Source organism: Cavia porcellus, unplaced genomic scaffold, assembly GCF_034190915.1.
Source record: "Cavia porcellus strain 051 isolate PalLab524CR breed Dunkin Hartley unplaced genomic scaffold, mCavPor4.1 scaffold_27, whole genome shotgun sequence".
Taxonomy (NCBI): domain Eukaryota; kingdom Metazoa; phylum Chordata; class Mammalia; order Rodentia; family Caviidae; genus Cavia; species Cavia porcellus.
The window spans coordinates 4,237,949-4,259,816 of NW_026947510.1; the positions used below are offsets into that span (position 1 = coordinate 4,237,949).

General features: G+C 50.3%; 1 protein-coding gene across 1 annotated transcript in view; it reads left to right on the forward strand.

Annotated features, from left to right (window-relative positions):
- The window catches only part of Cd9 (CD9 molecule), a 31,096-nt gene that overhangs the window by 7,703 nt on the left and 1,525 nt on the right, over positions 1-21,868 (forward strand). Inside the window, exons 2-7 of the mRNA XM_003463274.5 lie at positions 11,975-12,080; positions 18,424-18,521; positions 19,191-19,265; positions 20,719-20,817; positions 20,942-21,031; positions 21,720-21,803. Coding sequence (XP_003463322.1) covers positions 11,975-12,080; positions 18,424-18,521; positions 19,191-19,265; positions 20,719-20,817; positions 20,942-21,031; positions 21,720-21,803 — 552 coding nt within the window. The remainder of the gene's footprint in view (positions 1-11,974; positions 12,081-18,423; positions 18,522-19,190; positions 19,266-20,718; positions 20,818-20,941; positions 21,032-21,719; positions 21,804-21,868) is intronic.

Sequence of the window (21,868 nt, forward strand, 5' to 3'; positions counted from 1 at the left end):
AGAAGCCCCACAAGGGGGAAGGAGGGCATTCTGCCAGCACTTCCAGTCCACATACCACAGGCATTGCCTCAAAGCTGTGAAAGAAGGGCCATCTCCCACTTCCGGGGCTGTGCAGCACATCATGGCAGCCCGTTCCACCAAATGAGGGCTGGTAGTCCGCGTGGCAAGGTGTGTAAGCAAGAGTGTGTGTCCGGTCACCAGGCATCTCAGGGAGGCACACCCGTTGGAAAACAAATGTGTGGTGTTCTGGAACTTAGAGCAAAACATCTCCAAACAATCGCCTGCATCAGATGATTTGGGTTAAGACCAGCATGCCTGCTTTCAGCAGAAAAGAGATTTATTTATGGGTTGGCCAGTGCACTGTGCATCTGGCAAACAAGCAGTGGAAACTTGAAATGAGTTTTCTTGTTTAGAAACTTGGGCCCCCCATCCTCGCCAGGACTCCTCGACCACGTGCCACCTCCAGCCAAAGAGTTCTGGTTCATAACGGTGCTGACTTTGTTTTTGGAAGGGGAGGATTTCCCAACTCTTGAACTTGTTCAGTCCAGGCATCTACCTCCTTTCCATGAAGAGAGGAGAAGCCGTGGAGGCCTGGAGAGGGGACCAAGCCACTCCTCTTCTACCAGGGATGAGATAGCATTTGAGTAACAAATCTCTGCAGGGCCCATGCCATGCATGTGACTCCACATCCAGTCACCCCGTATTTGCTGTGTAACCATGGGCAAGTCATTTCCCTTCTCTATTGGCAGTTTCTTCATCTCTGATATTCGTGGCCACATCTCGGGTATGAGGCAGACCACAGGGAATGAATAGTGGAGCCAGAGCTTACTAAAGCTCTGCCCTCACAGTGGCCTCCTCTCCCAGGACACCTCTGGTGCCTTTTGTTCCCAAGGCCAGGATCAGGATATTTAAGCACAGTTGCCCCGAAGCCTGGCACAGTGAGATGTGCCACCACTGTGCAACCAAGACTCCTTTGCCTGACCACGCAGAGGTCTCCGAGGATATCTGTATCTCTGGAAGGGAAGGCTCCCAGGCCAGCAGGCAGGCTTAGCAGGCACTGGCAGAGCAGCTACGCCCAGGGAATCAGAGAAATAGCAATGTCTCCAGCTTCTTCATATTTATTTTTACAGTGTGTGAGGGAGGGCTGTTACTCCACTGGGAATTAAACTCCAGCCCTCACACACCCTAGGCAAATACTTTACTGCTAAACTGCATCTCCAGCCTTTTTTACTTGACTTTGAGACAGGCTCTTGCTTAAATGTCCTTGGCTGGCCTCAGATTTGCAATCGTTCTGCTTAAGCTTCCCAAGTAGCTAGGATTACCAGTGTGCCTCACCCTGCCCAGCCATTGTGGTTTTTGTGTTTGTTTGTTTGTTTGTTTTTATGTCAAATTATCCGAGTGATGGGATGGGTACTATAAACCTCAGAGCTTAAAGCACTAACTAAACAGCACAAGAGAAGAAGCTGCTTCCCCCCAAAGACCTGGCTTTATTTATCATGACTGATGGGGATTATTTTGTTGTTGTGGGCTCCTCACTGCCCCTAATGCTGTAAAACAGAAAGAGTCAGAAGTGGGGGAGATTTCTTTGGGGAGGAACCAAATTAGTGACTTCTCTTCAGCTTTGATTTCATTATGAAAGGTGATGGAAGGTGATAAGTGGCTCAGGGTTGCTGTGAGAAATAATGGGGCTTTCCAGCTTCCTCTGCAAAGCAGTTGTCAGGCCCGGTTTCTAGGGGAGAACCATTGTCTGCTGTGGCTAGGATACTGCTACTTCTCCTCGTCGGTGTCTTCCTACCTCAGTTCTGTGAAGCCCCATCACCAAGGTTGCTCAGAGTTGAAACAGTACCTGCAGTGTCCCTTTCAGACTCAAATCTGAGGGTTTACTTTTCTATCTGCAGAAATGCAGTTCCTGGTGGGGAAGAGAGGTCCCAGCTCTGCATTTTGCTGGCCACACCCCAAGAGACACCAGTAGGCAGAGGCCTGGCCTCCTGATCTGTGCTTAGAATCCATTCAGTATCAAAATTGAGAGAAGCAATTTTTGTGTGCAAACCAAGAAAGGGTAGCCTTAGCGCCTCCCCTTCAGTTCACTCCTTGTACCTCCCAAAGGGGGGCTGCTCCCTGACATCTTGGACATCCAGAGAAACCAGGTCCCAGGAGAGGGACTGAATCAAAGTCACTACTGCTTCTGTGTGGACATAGGAAATAACAGCTGACCCTGAAGCATTCATTTTCCTCCTTAACAGAGGGTGAGAGCAAACCCTCTGTTTGGATGGATGAGTGAGCCAGCCCCTTCCCCTCCCTCACCTTGACCCTTGGCGAATCCAGCCTGAACTGGAATCATCCAGTCAACAAGCTGGGCAAGGAGATATCCTTGTCAGAGCATGAGGTCAGAGCATTTTGCCAAATTCAGCATGCCCAGGCCGCCTTCCTCCCTGGGGGTTTCTGTTCTCACCTAGGCAGTGAGGGCGCTGAGCTCATGGGCAGGAGCATAGCTGTGAGTCATCTGCACAGAGCGGCTTCATGTTTGAGACCTGCTTCTTACGAGCTGTGCTGCGAGATTTGCTTAACACCTCTCTGATCCTGAATCTTCTATAGACTGAGGACAATAAGACGATAACAGATATGTGTGGGACATGGGACCTCACAAATAGTCACTGTTACTATTACTACCAAGTCACTCTTGTGGCCATTATTTATTTCCTTTCGTGCTTCTGGGGAGATGGTTATAGGCAGAAAAATCTGCCAGAAGTTGAATCAGCACTGATGCTGGATAACCTACAACCTGCCCACCAGCCTCTGTGTGGTGTTTGTGATGCTGGGGATTAAACCCGGTAGCACTGAGCTTCACTGCTAGCTTTATTTTATTTTATTTTGTTCTTATTTTGAGACAGCTTCTCACCACCTGGTCCTGCCTCAGTCTCCAGGTGTGCTGGAATTATAAACATGTGCTACCACACCCATCTACTTGTTTAAAAGGAAATTTATCTTTTTTAGCTCAGGCACTGTGAAGTTAGAGTACATAGTAACACCAACCTGTGAAATAGGGAGAGATTTTCCCAAGCTTCACCAGTGCTGACCACACAGGTGGTGGGAGCCTCTTGTGTGGCTAGGGCTCCCATGGAATCAGGGTGCTCATGAACTGCATGGACAGCAAACGTTTATGAGCCAAGTGCAGGATCCGACATGAACCCTCTCCTGCAGCTTCCAAGCTCAGTGGGTTCCATCAGGAGTCACCCAGCCTGTGTTTTTCATACCTGTCCCTTCTTGCCTGCATCTTTGCTTGTCAGTGCCCCCAAATGGTGGTCCCCAGGGCCCTGGACACAGTCCTTGAGGCCATGGAGTGCTGGTCAGGGCACTGCGAATCCCTCGCCAGGTGTCCTAACATGAGCAAAGTCCACCCAGTGCAATCATCAGCCTGAAGCCATAAGCAGTCCTTTCATAGACAAAGGGGCATGGCTCCAGGAAGTGTACCTCCCTTTCAGGCTTCCTGACTATCTGCTGTCTGCTGTCCCTCTGCCTTATGCAGGGGTTAAGCGAAGGCCTGATGCTTTTTAGATTCCTCAAGCTTCAGTGTGCTTACACTTCCCTGGAGATGTTTGTTCAAACACAGATGGCCAGATCAGTGGCCACCTTGGAGGGTCCGCTCAGCCTAGGATGCAGAAGCTGGTTCACTTGTCTGCCAAGTTCCAGGGCTCACTGTCAGAGCTACTGGCCTGAGCTGCCTTTGAAGATACAGATTTGAGCATCGCCATTTGACAGTAGCAGCTCGGTAAAGGCTCAGACAGTTGTCTAGAGAGAAGAGGAAGTGGTAGGCCTGTTCACAGGCCCTGGGATGATCCAGTCCATGGTGTGATCACTGGGGCTTTTACCTCATCTCTAGTAAAGAGTGTTAGTGCCCTTGGTGATGCCTGTACATTCTTTCCTGAGCTAATAGCATACTTGTGATTCCTAAAGGCAGCAAGCTGAGGTGATTCGGTTGCTGATTGGAGGGCAGCTAGGTTTGGTAGCTGTTGAACCGCATGGTAAGACAGGCGCTTACCATGCCACTCACCCGTGCCTCTGTCTCCCCACAGTTCCAACCTCCATTCGCACTGGGGGAGGAAGATGCAAGCAGGGCAGGGAGGCTCCCACTGGGATCTTGCTTGTTCTAGCTAGTACTGCCTGGCCCAGCCTCCTGCCCAGTGGCCCCTCCCAAGCTTGGCCTTCCCCGTGAGCCAAGTTGTCATGGAGATGGGTGAGGCCCAGAGCCACAGGTCTGAGCTGCCTGACTTGTTTTTAAATGTCAAAGCCTGTGGGGACACAGAGGGCCTTATCTCTACTTCTGTGGTTTTCTTAAAATATTTGGGGGCCCATGTCTTCCGTTGTTTGGTCTGTGACCTCTACCAATAGTTATACAAGCCCAGGGCATTCGGAACCAAAACCAAACCTGGGCAATGTGCAGGGAACTAAAGAGAGGAAGTTTACCCAGCTATCGTAGAATACACTTGTAATTGAGTGTACTTGGGAAGTTGAGGCAGGAGAATCACAAGTTCCTGGCCATCCTAGGCAATGCAGGCGGACCCCGCCTCAAAAGGGCTCGGGATGGGAGGGAGAGGGAGAAGTAGCTCAGTGGCAGAGTTGCCTGGTATGAGTAAGGCCCTGGGTTCCATCCCCATTAAAAAAGAGAGTGCCTCTAATCCCAGCGCTTTGGGAGGCTGAGACAGAAAGACAGCAAGTTAGAGGCCAACCTGCAGTGGCATCGCAAGCCCTCATTTGCAAATAAAAAATCAGTCTACCTGAGGATGTAGCTCAGTGCAAAGGCCATGGGTTCAGTTACCAGTACTGCAAAAGAGGGAGCACGCACATGAGATTTGTTTCCGGCACAGCCCAGGAAAAGCCCCTTCCTTCCTGACCCTGCCTCAGCAGACTCAGTCTGGGACCCCAGGAAGGACAGAGGCCGGAGTCCCTGCCATCTGCCCGCCTTTCCCTGCTCACTTGGCCTTGGCTGTTCTCCCCGACCAAAAGGAGGTTTGTGGGTGCAAAGTAGGTAAATTTATCCTTCTTCCGCAGCCGGCACTCAGAGACTTTCACAGAAGCCAGGAAACAGAACCCCAGTGTCCCAGGCCAGCCTGAGCCTGCCCTGCTACCTTTTTGGATCGTAGGAGGACGTCCCCAGAATACCTGTGAATTACCTGGTGTCCTCTCCTGCCCTTCTCAGGGTTTGTTAACTATTATTGTCATTGCAGTTTTCAGTGTTTTATATGCATTTAGTCCTTGTCTTCACCTTAGGCAACAGGTAGAACAGGGAGGGATCTTTTTTTTTTGGTTGGGGAGTTGTTTTATGATACTGGGGATTAAACCCAGGGCCTCCTCACACCTGCTCAGCAGGGACACTGTGACTGAAGTGTGGCTTTGTTTGTTTGTTTGTTTTGAGACAGGATCTCACAAAGTTGTCCAGGCTGGCCTTGAACTTGGGATCCTCCTGCCTCAACCTCCCTAATAACTGGGATTATATTCAGTCACCAATACATGGAGCTTTTTTTTTTTTTTTTTTTTTTAAACAAATAGTACTCTAAGGTTCAGAAGAGCTGAGGAAAATATTTGGGGCCTTAAGAGTTACTGGTGGCAGTGCCAGAAGTATCTGGCTCATCTGCCGCACAGCCACTCTCCACACAGGTTCACAGTAGAACCCCACGGGAACACTCAGAATCTCGGATGACTGATGCCCACCTCACACAGAGCAGCTGTGCGGGTGACAGGTGGCAGCCCCATGGGCCCCTGCCTCTGGCCCAATACCTTTTTGTTGTGCCACTTGATCTTCCGGAAATGGCTGTTACTCTTCCAGGAGGACAATGGAAAGGAGGGTGGAAGACCCTTTATTCCCAGTCACTGGCCACTCTACAGTGCCTATCTCACCCCTCCTATTGTAGCAGCTGTGGCCACATCACAGCAGCCCTTGGACAGAACCACCATGGAGAGTGATCTCCTGTCAGCTTTCTGAGCTTTTACTTTGGTCTTCTGGTTTTTTGAGTTTGGATCTCACTATGTAGCCCAAGCTGGATTTGCACTCACAACCCTCCTGTCTCAGCTTCCTGAGTGCTGGGATTATAGGCATGTGCCACCTCTCCTGACAAACTGCTGTCTGGACTTTTCAAGACAGCCGGCTAAGGAAAGAGAGATAAGTATTTTGGCCTTTAAGAGGTGCCAGTGGTGGTGACTAATTGGGCCATGTGACAGAGGGATCTGAGCCAGGACCACCCAGGTTGTTTGTAGGGAGAGGGTTTTGCCACTGGCTAGTCACAGTGTCCTTCTCCCACTCGAAACCTCCTCCTTCTCTCTCTCACCTCCTCTTCTTTCCGCATACCTGCATCAAGAGTTTCTGTCCATCCACTCACCTGTGCCTACAGCACTCGCTGGGTTCTGACCCCATGTCATTTTCCAAGCTCTGCTACCTTCTGATTTTTTTTTTTTTTCTTCTTTGTCAGTTTGAATTAGAGATGATTCCCTTAGCTCCAGGAGTGTGTTTCAGGGTAGGATTTCGGGACCTGTCCCTGTAATGAGATCTGCAGTATGACTCCCTGACATCCAGGCCTCCACCGGAAGCCTGGGTGAGGTGCACATTCTGCTTCCTGTGGGTCCAGGTTGGGGCAGGACTAGGTTTTTATGCCTGTGAGGTGGTCAGCACCTCCTAGGGCCCAGTTTTCTGCATGTTCATCCAGAATTGGAGGGCTGCAGGCATGGCTCCAGCAGAGTGCTTACCTGACATAAGCAAAAGCCCGTGTTCCTCCCCCAGCACCACACACACACCTCCACCTACCTCTACCTGGGATTCTTGCATTGCTGGAGGTGCAGTTAGAATGAGGACAGTGGTGATGGACTTTTCAGAATGTTTCTCACAAGGCTTTGCCCTGTGTGTTACTGTGGTGTTCATCACATAGAGAGAGAGAGAGTCCGCATATTCCCAAGGCAGCCCTCGTGGGTCATTCTCGCTGTTTTCTCTGGGCAAGTCATTGTTCTTTGTTGTTTCTGACTCTTGTGAGATATGAGATGATGGAATGGATGCACATCCAGGTGGGAAAAAAATTTTTGTGTAAGGGGAGAGGACTCAAAAGAAGACCTCCAGGTGGACCTCAGAGGTCTCTGTCATTGGACTCATAGTTCACTTACTGAGTAATTATTTTTTTAGAGATGCTTCTGTCTAAGGTATGATAGGGCAGGCAAGACAGGACTAAGAAGTCACCTGACTTCAAGGAATGTGTACTGTGAGATGCAGGGCAAGTGTCCAGACCTAGGAAGGCAGGGTTTGAAGGAGCTGAGCGGCACAAGTGCTCCCACACTGCGCTCCTGGGAGGAGCCTGGGGAGTCCTGGGTGTGAAGTGCACAGGCCTAGGCTGCCGGAGTGACATTTCAGGAGGAGGGACTTGGGGAAACAGAGGCCACTGGAATGCAGGAGGCTGATTTGGGGACCCTTACAGCACTGAGAGAGGAAGAAATAGAATGCAGTGGTGTCCGCTGTTGGGGACTAATGGGGAGGGGGAATGGTGACAGGTTAGTGAGGACAGCAGGTGTGTAGGGACAGTGCAGAAGAGCAGGGCTGGATGGGGGGGGGGGCTGTGTCTGTCTTTTCAGGCAGGGAAAGCTATCCTTGCACTGTCAGCAGGGGCAGGAAAGGGGGTAAGGAAAAGGGCAGGGCCCAGCAGGAGACAGGAAGCTTTGAGGGAGAGAGATGCAAGGGCCCAGCTGTTGTGGCTACTTTTTTAAACATTGAGAGTAGAGTTAGGCCTGCATGAAAGTGGCAGAAACAGTGCAGAGTCTGCCTGGGCCCCTTCCTGGGTCACCCCATCGTTCTGCCTCGTGTTAGCCTGGCTCATTCCGCACTCACAGCTAGCAACAAGTATTGGTCCACGGCTGTCAACTGAACAGGCCACAGGGCTGTCACTAGTGTTCCCACACCTGTCCTTGTTTTTTTTGGTTTTTTGTTTTTTTGTTGTTTTTTTTTTAAACCGGGAATCGAACTCATGACCTGGTGCTTGCCAGGCAGATGCTGTGCCCCTGAGCTATATTCCTAGCCCCTGTCCTCTTTCTGCCTGTCACATGCCAGCTGGATATTCCCCGAACCTCCTCTGCTTGATGACAGTTTCTGTCTTTCCTTGTTATCCATGACCGTGACAGTTTTGACGAGTACTGACCCGAGTGTTTTATAGGCTGACCTTGATTGAGGTTGTTTTATGTTTTCCTCTTTTTTTTTTTTTTTTTCCGTAGCAGAGATTGAACTCACGACTGCACACTTGCAAGGCTGAGCTAAATCCCAGCCCTCATGTTTTCCTCTTTAAAAAAAAAAAAGGCAGCATGAGTGAGAAAACAGAAATTTTCCGATAAAACAATGGGAAACGAGCTATTTTTTTTCTTCCTGCACTGTTGAGTGGTTGGAACCATTTTGGAGCCAGATGGCAGAAGCGCTTTTACCAGCAAAACCAGACTGTTTCCATTTGGCTTTTGTTGGAAACAAACAAGGTCACCAGGCAGACTGGGCAGGCCCAGCCCATGAGTGATGGTGCCAAACTTTTCTCCCTGAAGCCTTACCAGCTGGTGGTCGCAGGTTGCCACCCTCTTTGAAGGGCCCCAAGAGCAACAGCTTATTCAACACAGCACAGGCGTCAACCCTGCTCAAGTCCTGTGCTGAGGGACAAGAGCAGCAGCCACAGCAATTGTGTGACCCCGTGACCGCCACACATCAGTTAGTTAACCTCAGAGGCAACCGTTGACTCCTGGGCCTCCTGGACATCCATACAGGTGTGTTTCTGTGGCCACAGGAAATGGGTTCCAGAATCTCCCTGCCACAGATCCCAAAACCGAGGATAATCAGTCCCCTTATGGAAAATGATGGCATTTGCATATACGATGTGGTACAGTGTAAAGGCTGTGTGTAGCCTTTACTGCATTATTTAGGGAACTACAACTCAGAGATCTGTACGTGTTAAGTACAGATGCAACCAGCATAGACCCAACCCATTTTCTCTTGATATAGAGGGGCAGCTATATGAGGGATGATCTAAAAATACGGCAACTGTTTAATTTTTAAGACCGCATTATAGTAAAAGATACATTGCCATGAACCCTCACTGTGAACACATTAACCCCGTCCTTCTTGCTGCTTTAGGAAGCAGCTCTAGAAGTCTTCTGGTGAATGTATTTAACTGTGCTGTCATGGCTACTTCAATGTCCTGAATCGATTTAAAACATTTACCTTTCGTAGGTCATTTTGACTTTAGAAAAGAGGCAGAAGTTGCTCGGAATCACAGCTGGCACATGCAGTGGATGAGGGAACATGTAGTGTCTTTGCAAGCCACCTTTCGTGGGATGCACTCGTGGGATTCACTGTGTTTTTGATCGTACCTCATATGACACTCACAGAAGAGATGTTTCAGAGCTGCTTCAGGAAGTGGCAAGAAGGATGAGATAAGGTGTCTGAGCAAGGGAGGAAATATTTCAAAGAGTAATTGACAGCAGTGTGCCTTTAAAATAATAAATTTTAAAAACTTAAGCACCCTGCATACATTTCAATCACACCTTAAGCTTATATTCTGAAATCCCTTAATGGACTCCGTACCCTTTCTTAAAAGTCAAAGCTGTCTAATTGCTGGTTATTAGTTCTTTTTTTTTATTTAGTTTCTCTACTGTGAAAGTAGCTGGAGGTGATAGGCCCTATGCCATCCCAAAAAGCAAGTTCCCCTGAGAAATACAGTACTTGGGGCTCCGGGCACTGCTGTGGAACAGCTATGAGCCATTCAGGTTTGTGGCACTGCCACCGTACCTGGGTAACCCAGCTAACTGCAGCAGTCTCTCCGGTCACGTTACCGGGCAGCTGGTAGCTTGCAGTGTCCCCTTGGGCTAGTCAGCTCCCAGGCTCTGTCCTAAACAGCAGCAACTTAACTCACCTGTGATTTGGGTGACCCAGTCCCACACCCCAGCTGTCCCTTCTCTCTGGGTTTCTGGAATCCTTTTCTGATGGTGACTTTTAGGCGTAAAGACTGAGATCCATTGGCGCTTCCCCCATTTTCCTCAAGCCTGCTGCTTCTCCATCCTTGTTATCCCACAGTGTTGTGACTTGGACAGCCCAGCAGCATGAGGTTGGGCTGGGAGGAATCCGGACACCCGAGACCCCAAGTCCTGCACTTGGCCTTGCTAAGGGAAGACTTGAACGCTTCCTTTTCCTTCTGGTCCAGCTCTACAAGCTAGTGTCCTTACCACCTAGGCATGTAGACCAGGAAGTGTAAGTAAACTAGAGAGACCCACAGGGGCTTCCCCTTGGACACCTTATTGCCTCGCCTCCAGTCTGGGCTGATTCCCAGGAGACCTGGCCCCGCCGTGGGATGCTGCTTGCTGTACAGCGCACAGCTTTATGGTACCTTCCACAGCTCAGCCCCTGAGGGTGGCAATGCTTTCCTTCTTGGTGACTTGAGTTTCCCTAGAAGACTATGGGTTGTGAGTAATTTCACTTGATGAGGGGACAGGTGACTTGGGGATGGTTCTCTAGTAAGTATAAGCTAGCACAGTTACTCCCAGGTGGGCCAGGATGGGAGAGGCTGGGACCCCTCCCTTGTCTGTGTGCCTTACCAACAGGAAGGCAAATTTCCTCTGTGTCTTGGAACCAAACATTCTCAAATTCATTCCAGCCCTAGAATCTACACCACCAGTATCCAGCCATTGGCACTTGGCCTTGTATAGTTCTAATGGAGCTTTGCCATTGCCTTACCCCAGGTGGGGACCTAGGCATGCAGGGTGCTTTGTGGCTCCCCTAGAATTGAGGGTACTGTTCCAGTTGACCTCTTTGCTGAGGCCAGGTTCTCTCAACGGCATTCAGTGCCTCCCCTTCAGAAGTGCTGCTTCTCTAATCTTTCTGCTTCACCCATCCCTGAAACACAAGGCAGGGCCATATCCTTCTTGCTGCTGTACAGATGGGGAAACTGAGGCGACAGCTGGCTGGCAGGAACTCGCCTTAAGTGGGACCAGATCAGCTCACAGCACACGGGTGTGGCTGGGTTGTGTTCATCGCAGGCTGAGGTCTCTGGCACCACAGTTCCAGGCTCTACCCAACATGTCTGAATCATTGCCACATGGTAGAGGAGAGGAGGGAAAGGGAGGGGCTGTGACAGTTGTTGGGGCACAGACCACGGTCTTGGAGAACAGTGCTCCAACATAACGTGCCTCTGTGGAGGGGTCAGCGCAACACCTGGTCCCAGCCTCACATGCAGGCGACACTGCACACAGGCTATGAGTGCCCGCCCGTGAGCCCTGGTACAGGCGACAACAGGGAGCTCAGCTGGCACTGGGGGAAAGTTGGCAGGAGGCCATGCCAGGACCACATGTGAAGAGGGTAGGGACAGAACTCAGTAGTACAGCCCAAGGCCTACGTGCGATCCTCAATTCCAGAAAAGGGGCGGGCACAGGGAGAATGTTGCCACCCCTAGACATCTGCTCACCCACTATTGTCCTTCCCCAAGTATCCCTCCCTCCACCTGAGGTCACCATTCACTTTGGGAATGTTGCTTTTTTGTTCCTTTATCATTTATGTGCACATGGACATATGATTACATGTGTGTCCCATATAGTATAGTGATTTTTAGCTATGTGGAATCATTGCATGAGTGCTCATGGCTCTTGCTTTTGTCTTGCACTATGACATGTACCCATAATATTGCAGGCAGCTAGCATCGTTCTTCTTCACTGTTATGTAGTATTCCATGGCCTCTAGTGCCTGTCTCTTGCCTGTGTACCCATTTGCTAGATAATTATCTCCAGATTGCTGATATTTTTTGGCACATAGATTGATCACGCACATACACCACTATCTTCAGATATTACCATGTGCATGTGAAAGAAAAGACAGGGTAGTCCCAAAGTGTCAAGTTGCAAGTGTCAGGTCTCACACTTCACTTGGGGACTGCTTTGCCCGTGGCAATCAGCATTAATCAACATCCCGTGTGTCTTGCAGCTTGCCGGGATTGCTGTTCTTGCTGTTGGACTATGGCTCCGCTTCGACACCCAGACCAAGAGCATCTTCGAGCAGGATTCTAACAGTAACTCGAGCTTCTACACAGGTGACTTTCGGCTTGCTCTAAGTCTAAAGACTTCCGGCTGATCAGGGGCTGGGCCCTGGGAAGGACTCTGGCCACAGGAGGTACCCATGTGCCTCTCAAGTTGGGCAGCTTTGTTGTGTGGTTGAACCTGTGAAGCCGCGTCTGACTGATGTGGTCTCTTTTCATGCTAGCTGAGCTCCGAAGTTTGACTGTTCTCTGATGTGAACTTGGCTGTGGTGAAGCTTGTCCTAATGAGGGCTTCTGAGGCGTCGTCCTCCTCCTAATACAGAAACCTTTGTCCAGAGACTGTGCCATGCCATTAAGAAATAGGTGGCTGTCCTCCCCAGTATTTGAACAAGGACTCAGAGCCAGAGGAAGACCAGCCTCCTGGATAGTGAGTCAGGGGTGTTGTGGGTGTGGCTCAGTGGCAGAGCTCGTACCTATCATGCACACAGCCCTGGGTTCAATCCCTAGCACCTCCAAAGGAAGTCAGTAGGGAAGAGAGGAGCCTCCCCCCAGTCCTTGGGACCCTGGTGCAGGGGTCACTGCTGTGGGCTTTGGTTTAATTTGTTTTCCACCCTTTTTCAGCAGAAAAGTTTCCAACTTGCACACAGCTGGGATGCCCGGAGCACGACCAGACTTAGCAGGTTTCTTTGTACACAAAGCCTCTTTGTCAGCTTCTCCAGCATCCATCTGTCCCCTTTGCCGCCAGATCGGCTTCTCTAAGGGGAGAGTGCAGCAAGCTTGTTGGAGGCATCTCCCAGGCTTCTCAGCAAACTCCAGCTTTGTGATTCTACTTTATGTCTGCTTTTGGAGGCAGGAACCATTTCATTTGTGGGAAGCAAAAGAAGTCCCCTATTTTTAGCATGAGCCTGTCATGTCACCAAGCTCCAAATGTAAGTTTGGTCACTTCCTTCCCACCCACCGCAGTTATTTTTACAGAAGATGGAAAGAGCGGTCTGACGAGGTTTATCTGCTAGGCTTGGGGTCAAGGTGGTGGCAGCTGGCCAGCCGTGCGGCCTTCCCTTTCCCACCTCCCGGGACAAGGAAGGAGGAGGCTCTGTAAAAACAGTTAGGCTGTGTAGCACCTGAGCCCTGTGGATAGTTTTTCCGGTTTTCCTACTTTTTGTTGGTTGGGGTTTTTTGGGGGTGTGGCTCCCTATTGTCCTAATACGAAGAAAAGAAAAGCACAGTGTGGTTTTTTTGTTTTTGTTTTTTTTTTAATCTATGCACACAGTTTTTAGGGAGCATGTACCCATAGTGCCCTGGCTTGTTTTAGCCACAGAGCATTTTGTGTGTTTGCTGTGGCCACCCTGTAGAGCAGGAGGCAGGGGACAGAAGGGGACACTGCACAGAAGAGTGGGACAGCAAGCCAAGGGGACGCCCTGTTCCACCCCCAGTCATGCACATCTATGAGCTTGCTCTCTGGGGCCAGCAGACCTGCCCGCAGGAATGGACACCAATCCAGGCTGCACTCCTGAGCAAGAGCCCGTGTGCCTGTCTCTCAGAAGGGCTCCTCAGCCTTCCTGTCTTTCTGGCAGCTCTTCATCACCCAGTTTGGGTTTTTTGTTTTGTTTTTGTGGTGCTGGAGATAGAACCCGGGATCTCACACATGCTAGGCAAGCATGCGAGAACTAAGCTACTCCCTACCCCTATTCTACAGATTATTCTTCTGTAATGTGCTTTACGTGTCATGGTATTGGAAGCTGAATCCAGGGCCTGGCATTGAGTTACATCCCCAGCCCTGTTTATAATTGCATTTTGAGATATGTTCTACTGATTCTCTAAATTGTTCGGGCTGGGGTTAAACGTACCACTCCCTGCCGCCTCCTCTGGCCCAGCTGAGAGTATAGCCATGTATCACCATGCCCAGCTCCTGTGTTTTGTTATCCAGAGCTCTTTGGCTAATTCTGGATGTTTTCAGATGTGAGAGGTAAAAGTCTCATTGGTAAGGAGATGGAGTGGGAGGTGCTAGCCTTTCTAGCCCCTGTCTATTGAATTCACACACTTTCCATTGTAGAGTTCAATCCTCAGGATTCTGCGCAGAGTGAATCCTATGTCAGAGACAAAGAAAGAAAAGCCTAGAGGCTAAATAGTGAAGATCCCTATGTGAGAATTTTTAAAATCTGCACAGATCCAGTGTTTCCCACTAGTAGAAGCAAGGTGAGGGTTTGGGGGCACAAATTGTGGTGGGGGAGAAAAGCCCCCATGCCTTGGGCCTGTCCCACAGATGACAGGGGGAAAGCTGTATAAGGCTACAGCAAGATGACAGGCATACAGGTAAAGAGGGCTTCAGGGTTCAGATCCTACAGGTCATCACGGGGTCCGCTCAGTAGTGAGTATCTTCCTGAAGTGATGGGGTGGGGGGCACAGTCCAGAGAGAGGGCAGTCTAGGTGAGGCGAGGAGCCTTGCAAATACTTTGCAGCTGGAACTCCTCCTAGGCCAGAGGACTCAGCTATGTAGTTGTTTTGTTTTTGTCTTTTCAAGACAGTCTCACTATGCAGTTCAGGCTGGCCTTGGGCTCACTATGTAGCCCTGGCTGGCCTCAAACTTGCAATGATCCTCCTGCCTCAGCCTCCCGAGTGCTGGGATTACAGGAGTGCACTACCACACCCGGCTTCAGCTTTGTAGTGTCTTCTGCTTACAGCATCCTGGAGACTGGGGGTGGGTGGGTGGGGTGATGCTGGTGACCCTAAGATGTAAGCAAGCTAAGTAGCCACCGGGTTCTGCCTGGACCCTGCCCGAGAAACTGAGTGGTTGTTGTCCTTGGGCGAAGTGCCAATGAGGCGTCACTGTCTGCATCCTAGTGCCCACAGGGCTGAGACCAGGCTTTTGTGTGACCCCATAGCCATTCTCCCAGCTGAGGAGCCAGGCGTGCCAGTTACCCGCTGGCTGCTGGCCTGACATCATGGGGTTCGCCGTCCCTTGCACAGGGATATAATGTCTGCGGAGAAGCACAGAGAAAACCTCTCCAATATTTAGAAGAGTTCACAGCAAGCCCAGGACAGCCTACACCCTTTTATGGGCCCTCTCCCAAGTGTAGGCCGGGGAGATTCAGCCTGTCAGCAATATCTATAATCCGGGGTGGTTTGGTGAACTTTGTTTTCTTGGTTACAAGCCATCAGCTCTTCTTAACTCCTTGATAGCCTTGCAAGACCAAAGCCACTGAGGGAACCTAAGGAGCTCCAGCCAGAGGCTCTGGCTGTCCACCCCTTCCTGAGGCCAGCCCCGTGTACAAATGGGTGCCCGGTGATTTCCCAGACCCATAGCACTTCCCCTCAGGAAACCTCTCCACCTCAATTGTGACTTGAAGCAGTTGGTTTGGTTTCCTGTGCCCTTTGGTTTTCTGTGTTCACCTGATGTGGGCATAGCTGACATGTGGCCGCCCCTCTGCAAAAGACTCTGTGCCTAGCAAGTGGGATTGCCCTGCACTGCTTAGTATTCAGAACAAGGAGCCCAGGGAACAATTGTGGGGCAGAGTTCAGGTTCCTGCGAACCTCTGATTGGCCCACTTAGAGGAGGTAAGTAGCCTCCAAGAGCCTGGAGGCACAGCCAGAGTTTGTCGCACTCCCCACAGTTCCGTTCTTGAGGTGGCGTTGGGTCACTGCAGGAAGCTGCTGTGTGCTCCTCAGCCTGCGCTGAGGGCCCTGATACGGGGTGGGCTCAAGGCTCCCTTTCTGTGTACAGGGTACTCAGGAGTATGCTACGGCAACTTAGTCTTGTTTTTTATTTCGTTCTGTTTTCTTTTTTTTTTTTTTTTTTTACCAGACCCATAATGTCAGGCTGGAAAAAAGCAGGATAAACAGCCCTTAAACCATTGAACGTGATAATCTAGAAAAGGCCTGGGAGGAGTAACTTTTTTCCATGAGTCAGACAGAAAGTTAACATTCACTTGTTTTATAGAGGGGAAGGAACACTTTGTCATTTAGCACCACCAGCCTTTGCTAAGCAGCCTGGGGCACAGCCGAAAGCAGCTTTCCCAAAGGGAAATGAGCGAACTAAGACTGGGGTGTGGCTCAGGGGGAGGGGGGGGAGAACCTGACTTGCACAGAGCCCTGGGTCCCTTCCCAGCAAAACAAGGAAACAAGCCAAGCCACCACCAGGTAGGCCCTGCAGTGTCTGACTGCTTGTGAACGGAGGCCTGGCTTCCAGACGACCACCCACCCTGCAGCTTGTTGGCTCCTGGGTGCTGCTCACCCTCACCCTTCCCTGGGGAGGACTAAGTTAGTCCTAAAGCCAGTGAGCCCTTTTATTCTAAAGTCTTCCTCTGCAGAGCCCTAGAATGAATATTTTCATACGAACCAGAGGCCTGTTAAGAGAAGGTTCGCTCGCTGCATGGGAAATGCTCCTTCCTGCTGTAGCTCGCTTGCTGCTGACCCTATTAGCTGGCTCCTGCCTGGCTCACCAGCCTTCCATGCTGGGATGTGGATGCAGAGAAAACACATCTGAGTTCTTTCCCAGCTGTACTTGGTGTGCTTGAAAATCGTTTTGATTTCTTAGCACCCCTCAGTTATTCAGCGCCTGCTCTGGTGCTCACAGAGGTGTCTTGTCCCTATGAGATGGGGAGAGATGGAGCTGTCCCACTGCCTTGCTGGCTGGCATCCTCATGTTAGGACTGAGCGCAAGGAGGTGGCCCCTCCAGGGCCCAATGCATGGGGCTGTGCTGCCAAAAGAAACAATCCCCATGTTCAGCCTGTGGCCCCACTGCACTTGACTGTCCCAAGGGATGACTCGAGGCCAAGCTGTGTTTGTCCCCTTGCCCAGTCTGGGCTGGGTGTGCACAGGAACAATACCCATATTCATTCAACTTGGGGTTTGCCAGGAGCCTCACGTGACTTGACATCACAGCAGATGTGGGGGAGAAGGGAGAGGCACAAACGCTGCCTGTGTACTCTGCTCAGTGCTGCCCCTGCGGCTCAGCTGCAGGTGGGTGGACCGTGAGGTCTGTCCCCGCACAGCCTCAGCCCCACACTGAGGTCACTGTAAGGTGAGGTCCCTGGGTCACCTGCTGAGAAGTCCAATCACGTATCTTGCTGTGTCTCACGGAAGAGACAGCGCATCTTCCCCTCATTTCCAGCCCTGGAAGGGAGTTTCTCTGGCCCCAGTTAAAAGACAATATGGAAAGAACATTAAGTATAAAATCCATTGCTGTGGTTATTAATAATTTGTTACCTATCTCTTGGATTATTGAAATTAGTAAATGCTAGCACTGATCATGAATGTGGATCATGTCATTTAACACTCTCAGCAGTCCTTGAACTTGGCACTGTTAACCCTTCCTTATTTGTGTAAGAGTGTGTGTATGTGTGTACACATGCATGTGGGTCAAAGCCAGGGTCTTTCACATGTTAAGTTGGTGCTTTCTAATGAAGCTATACCTCCAGCCCAACTGTTTTGCAGGTTAAAACAAGAAAGAAAAGAAAAAAAGAAGGAAGGAAGGAAGGAAACCTTGCACAGAGAGATGTGCACAGAGCTTTCAAACCTAGATATTCTGAGCTCTCGATATTTCAGGAGCCCTCCCAACATTGTACTGATTGTGCCTACAAGACAGGGATGCTGGGGCTTCTGCTGTGGTTCACACAGGGCCTTTAGGAGGGGGGGACATTGTTCAGGTGTTGTCACTGCACAGGGGTAGTCCCTGCAGGACAGCTGTGGTTTCCCAATATGACCAGAGAGAAGCCCCTCTGGGCATTCCCTTGGCATAGTATGGAATGAATGAGGCCAGGGTTGTTCCTCTGGGCCCCCTGTCCTGGGAATTTGCATTGTGTTGGGAACAGAAGAGTTGCAGAAGTCGTTGCCCTTCCACTGCCTCTCCCTCATCCTCTCCACTTGAAGGCCTAGTGTTGGTGTTTCTCATCCTTCTCTTAGCAAAAAAGATCCTTTTCAACCTTTATCTAGAGTAACTGCCTTGCAGCTGTCAGCTCTCCTTAGTACTATAGGGATGTCTTGAAATTTTCTAATAGTCAACCTTCTTAATTTTACTAGGAAGGACGAAGAAAATAAGGATTTTCTGATACCCAGATAAGTGTCCTTTGCACTAGAGCAAGGTAGTTCCCTTTGCCAGCATGTGCCCTGGGTGTTCTAGCCACACATGCTCAACAGCTGGGCACAGGGGTGGCCTGAGGAGAGTCAGGCAGAGCTGGCCTCCCAGAGCATGGACATCTGGGTGTCCACGGCCTTTCTGCGTGCTCTGACAGCACTCTGTTTGGGAACAGGAGCAGAAGCAGAGGAGACTGTTTGTGAAGGAAAGGAATTTCTTCCCTAAGGTAACATGAAGTCACACAGAGGAAAAGGGAGAAACTGGAGAAACCTGGGCCTGCAGACTAATGGCTTCATTATGTGCTCTTTTCTTTCTTCTCCCAGGAGTTTACATTCTGATTGGAGCCGGGGTCCTCATGGTGGTGGTGGGTTTCTTGGGCTGCTGTGGTGCGATCCAGGAGTCGCAGTGCATGCTGGGATTGGTGAGTACCCTTTCCTTGTTCGCTATGGCTAGTCTGACTCCTAGCCCCACTCCCTTCCTCCCTCCCAGCCGATCCCATCGTTAGAATAGGCACAATGAGGCAGGATAAAGAAGATGCCTCCGTAGCAAAAGTTTCCTCATCCTCTCGTGTACCTCCCTCAGGCCCTAGACAGCTGCCATCTTACTGTGATCCTAGCCAGCCGTCATCTTTGGGTGGCCCAAGCCTCTCTCCATGGAAGGCATCACTCCTGTGCCTTTCTGGAGCCATTCTTATCATTCTTTTAGACAGCTAAATGTCAAGACCTTGTTTATCCCTTTCTTGAGAACCATTTTGCTTTTTTTCCTTGAATCCACAGGTACTTTCACTTTCTTTCCTTATTGTTTTAAAATTTGTTACTGTCTTCCTCAAACCCCACAGTGTGTGTTGACTGCCTTTGTTTCCCCAAATCTCAGTGGGTTTTGTGAGTGCTAACTAACACCCTTAAGTGTCCATGCTGGGGCCTCACTCCGCTCTGGGAGGGGTGCCCTTCCCATGTGTGACTCCGTTTGCTCTTGTAGGCTCCCCCTATGGGTACCCAGATAGCTTCATTCTTCCTTCTCCCAAACACCCCTTCTTTTTTCTGACAGGTTGAGTGGGATCACTCCTCACGCCTTCTTCTTTGCTTTCTAGTTCTTTTGCTTCCTCTTGGTGATATTCGGTATTGAAGTAGCTGCAGCCGCCTGGGGCTTCACCCACAAGGATGAGGTAAGTATTTCCCCCATGAACTCTTGGGTCCTGCAGTGATCAGGATGTGAAAGTTGGGGGGCAGAGAGTGATGAGAGTGCTGGCTGGTCCCTTTGGTTGGCTTTCAGCCACTGAACATAGCTGTCCATTCAGCCATGCACATGCAGTCCACCAAGGCAGTGTGTGACATCATGCCCCCTGCTGATGTGCCAACCTCGAGGCTGGCACATCATGCACATTTCAGGACTCTCCACTGGGGAGATTTTGTGTGTCTGTCTCACAACTCAGCACCCCTAACCCTTTGGAAGATTCCAGAAACTATGGCTTTCTGCTGATGGAAGCACCCTCGCTTCTTCTAATCTATATATATGTGTTCAGGTGCCACCACAAGCCAACTGCACTATCATGGAGAGTCCACAGAGCCCCAAGCTGTGGTCCCCCCTCTCTGAACTTTGTCATTAAGTATGGGAAAAGGATGCTTTTGACAAGCGTCATAGAAGTGATTTATATCTGAAAGTGCTATAGGATTTGGAAAGAGGTTGAGGGAAAGGGGACTCTCTGGCGGCTTCATGAAGAAGAGAGTGCTGGCCTAGACCCTCAATTCATGAAGAGATCACTGGAAGAACGTGGGTGGCGGCAGAGACTTCCTGGCAGAGGAAGGGTCTGAGCCCAGCAGAGCTCATACTTTGCAGGGAGCTGTGGAGAGCTCAGAGCCAGGAAGGGCCATCTTGTCTGGTTCATCAGTGAAGGGACAGGAAAAGAGATCCCAGAGACAAGAACCCTGCTTTAAAAGGAAAATAAATTAACCAAGCAACGAAAGCCGCAGCCATAGGAAAAGGAAGGGATAATTATGAAAGAAAAATGCCAGAGCGTGTCTGTTCACTGGGTTAGGTGAAGGTCAAGGAGACAGATGTGCCGTATTTTAACCTCTATGGTTTAATATCCCAGCTAACACTGCTTCCACATTTGCTCTGCACCGGGCTCGACGCTAGCAGTAGAACATGCAAAGTCTCGCCTAAGTCTTCCCAATAATCTGTGAGCTCTGCGACTGTTACCGTCCCCTACCATACAGATGCAGAGTCAGATGTGCAGAATGATTTTCATAATTTGCCCAAAGTCATGTTGAAGAAAACCAGAGAAGCCTGAAGAATGAGTCAGGTCAGGAGTAGGAAAAATCTTTTCAAAAATTTTTTGATGGAAGAAATTCCATTTCATTAACAGGCAAAAGGGAAAGAATTGAGTAGAGGTAAAGGGACCATCATAGGTGCAAAAGAAAAACACAGTGACCAGAGGGAGTGGAAGGCCACGGTGGCCCTGAGAAAGGCAGTATTAGTGCTTTGATCTACGGTGGCATCTTCCGGGTACAGGAATTCGTTGGCTGAGGATTTGAAGACTGTGGATGGGAAGAGCTGGTGAAAGGTGAAGACGTAGGAGAAAAAGCCATCTCTGTCTCTTGTTCATCTGTCCCCTGTAGGTGATTAAGCGCCTCCAAGACTTTTACATTGACACCTATACCAAGCTGAGAAACAAGGACGAGCTCCAGCGGGAAACACTGAAAGTCATCCACAAAGCGGTAGGCGGCCTTCCTGTGGACCGCGGCCCTCCTGGGGGTGGCAGAGGGGTCGGAGGCAGGTTGCTAGCTGCACCCAGCCAAGACACCTCTTCCAGTCAACTCTCCATCCCTGCTTTCTCTGCAGTTGGACTGCTGTGGTGTAGCTGGGGGCATAGAACAGTTTATCTCGGACATCTGCCCCAGTGATGGCATCCTCAACAACCTCAAATACAAGGTAAACTGAGGATGAGCTTCTGGTGCCCTTCTCTTGTGTCTCGGCCAGATTCTGAAAGGATGGGCATCTGAGTGCTTCTTGAGGATCCCTTCCAGCCAAAAGGGCCCCGGGAGACCACCCCATTTCTCCTCTGCTCTGGGCCCTCTTTTCTCAAAGGGCAGCAAAACAAAAGCCAAACCAGATTGGCAACAGTGCCCTAATACCCTATGGGCACTGGGCACAGAGAGCTGCCCTGGCCCCTGGCCCTCTGCCTATCAGCACAAGGCACCAGAGTGTTGGACTCTTGTGTTTTAGACTTGGGAACAGTTCCTGAGCGTATGCTGTTCTCCAGCCTCCAGAGTAATAGAATGGATCTTCAAGCCATAGCAGATCTAGGCCCCATTGGGCTCAGAATGTCACCCCATGGGGACAGCACTTACCCAGCATGCACAAGGCCCTGGGTTCCATCCCCAGCAATGAGGGCAGGTGAGTCTGGAGGTAAACCTTTATCTCCGGTCTCACCCAGAGATTAGGGACCCACCTGCCATATCTCTTGGGTCCCATCCCATCCAGCAGCCAGGACATCTCTTTTCCCTGAACACACCCAGTCTCCAACCATGAGGGTTTCCTGTGTGAGACTGGAGCATGGGGGCAAGGTACCCACAGAATGGGGATTGTGGGTAACCTAGGTCTCCTTTGCCTCCCCTAGCCCTGCCCTCAGGCCATCAAAGAGGTCTTTGACAACAAATTCCACATCATTGGTGCAGTGGGCATTGCCATTGCTGTGGTGATGGTGAGTACTGGGGCGTCTTTGGTCTTTGGTCTTCATTGTTGGTAATGCTTACTGAGCACAAGTTC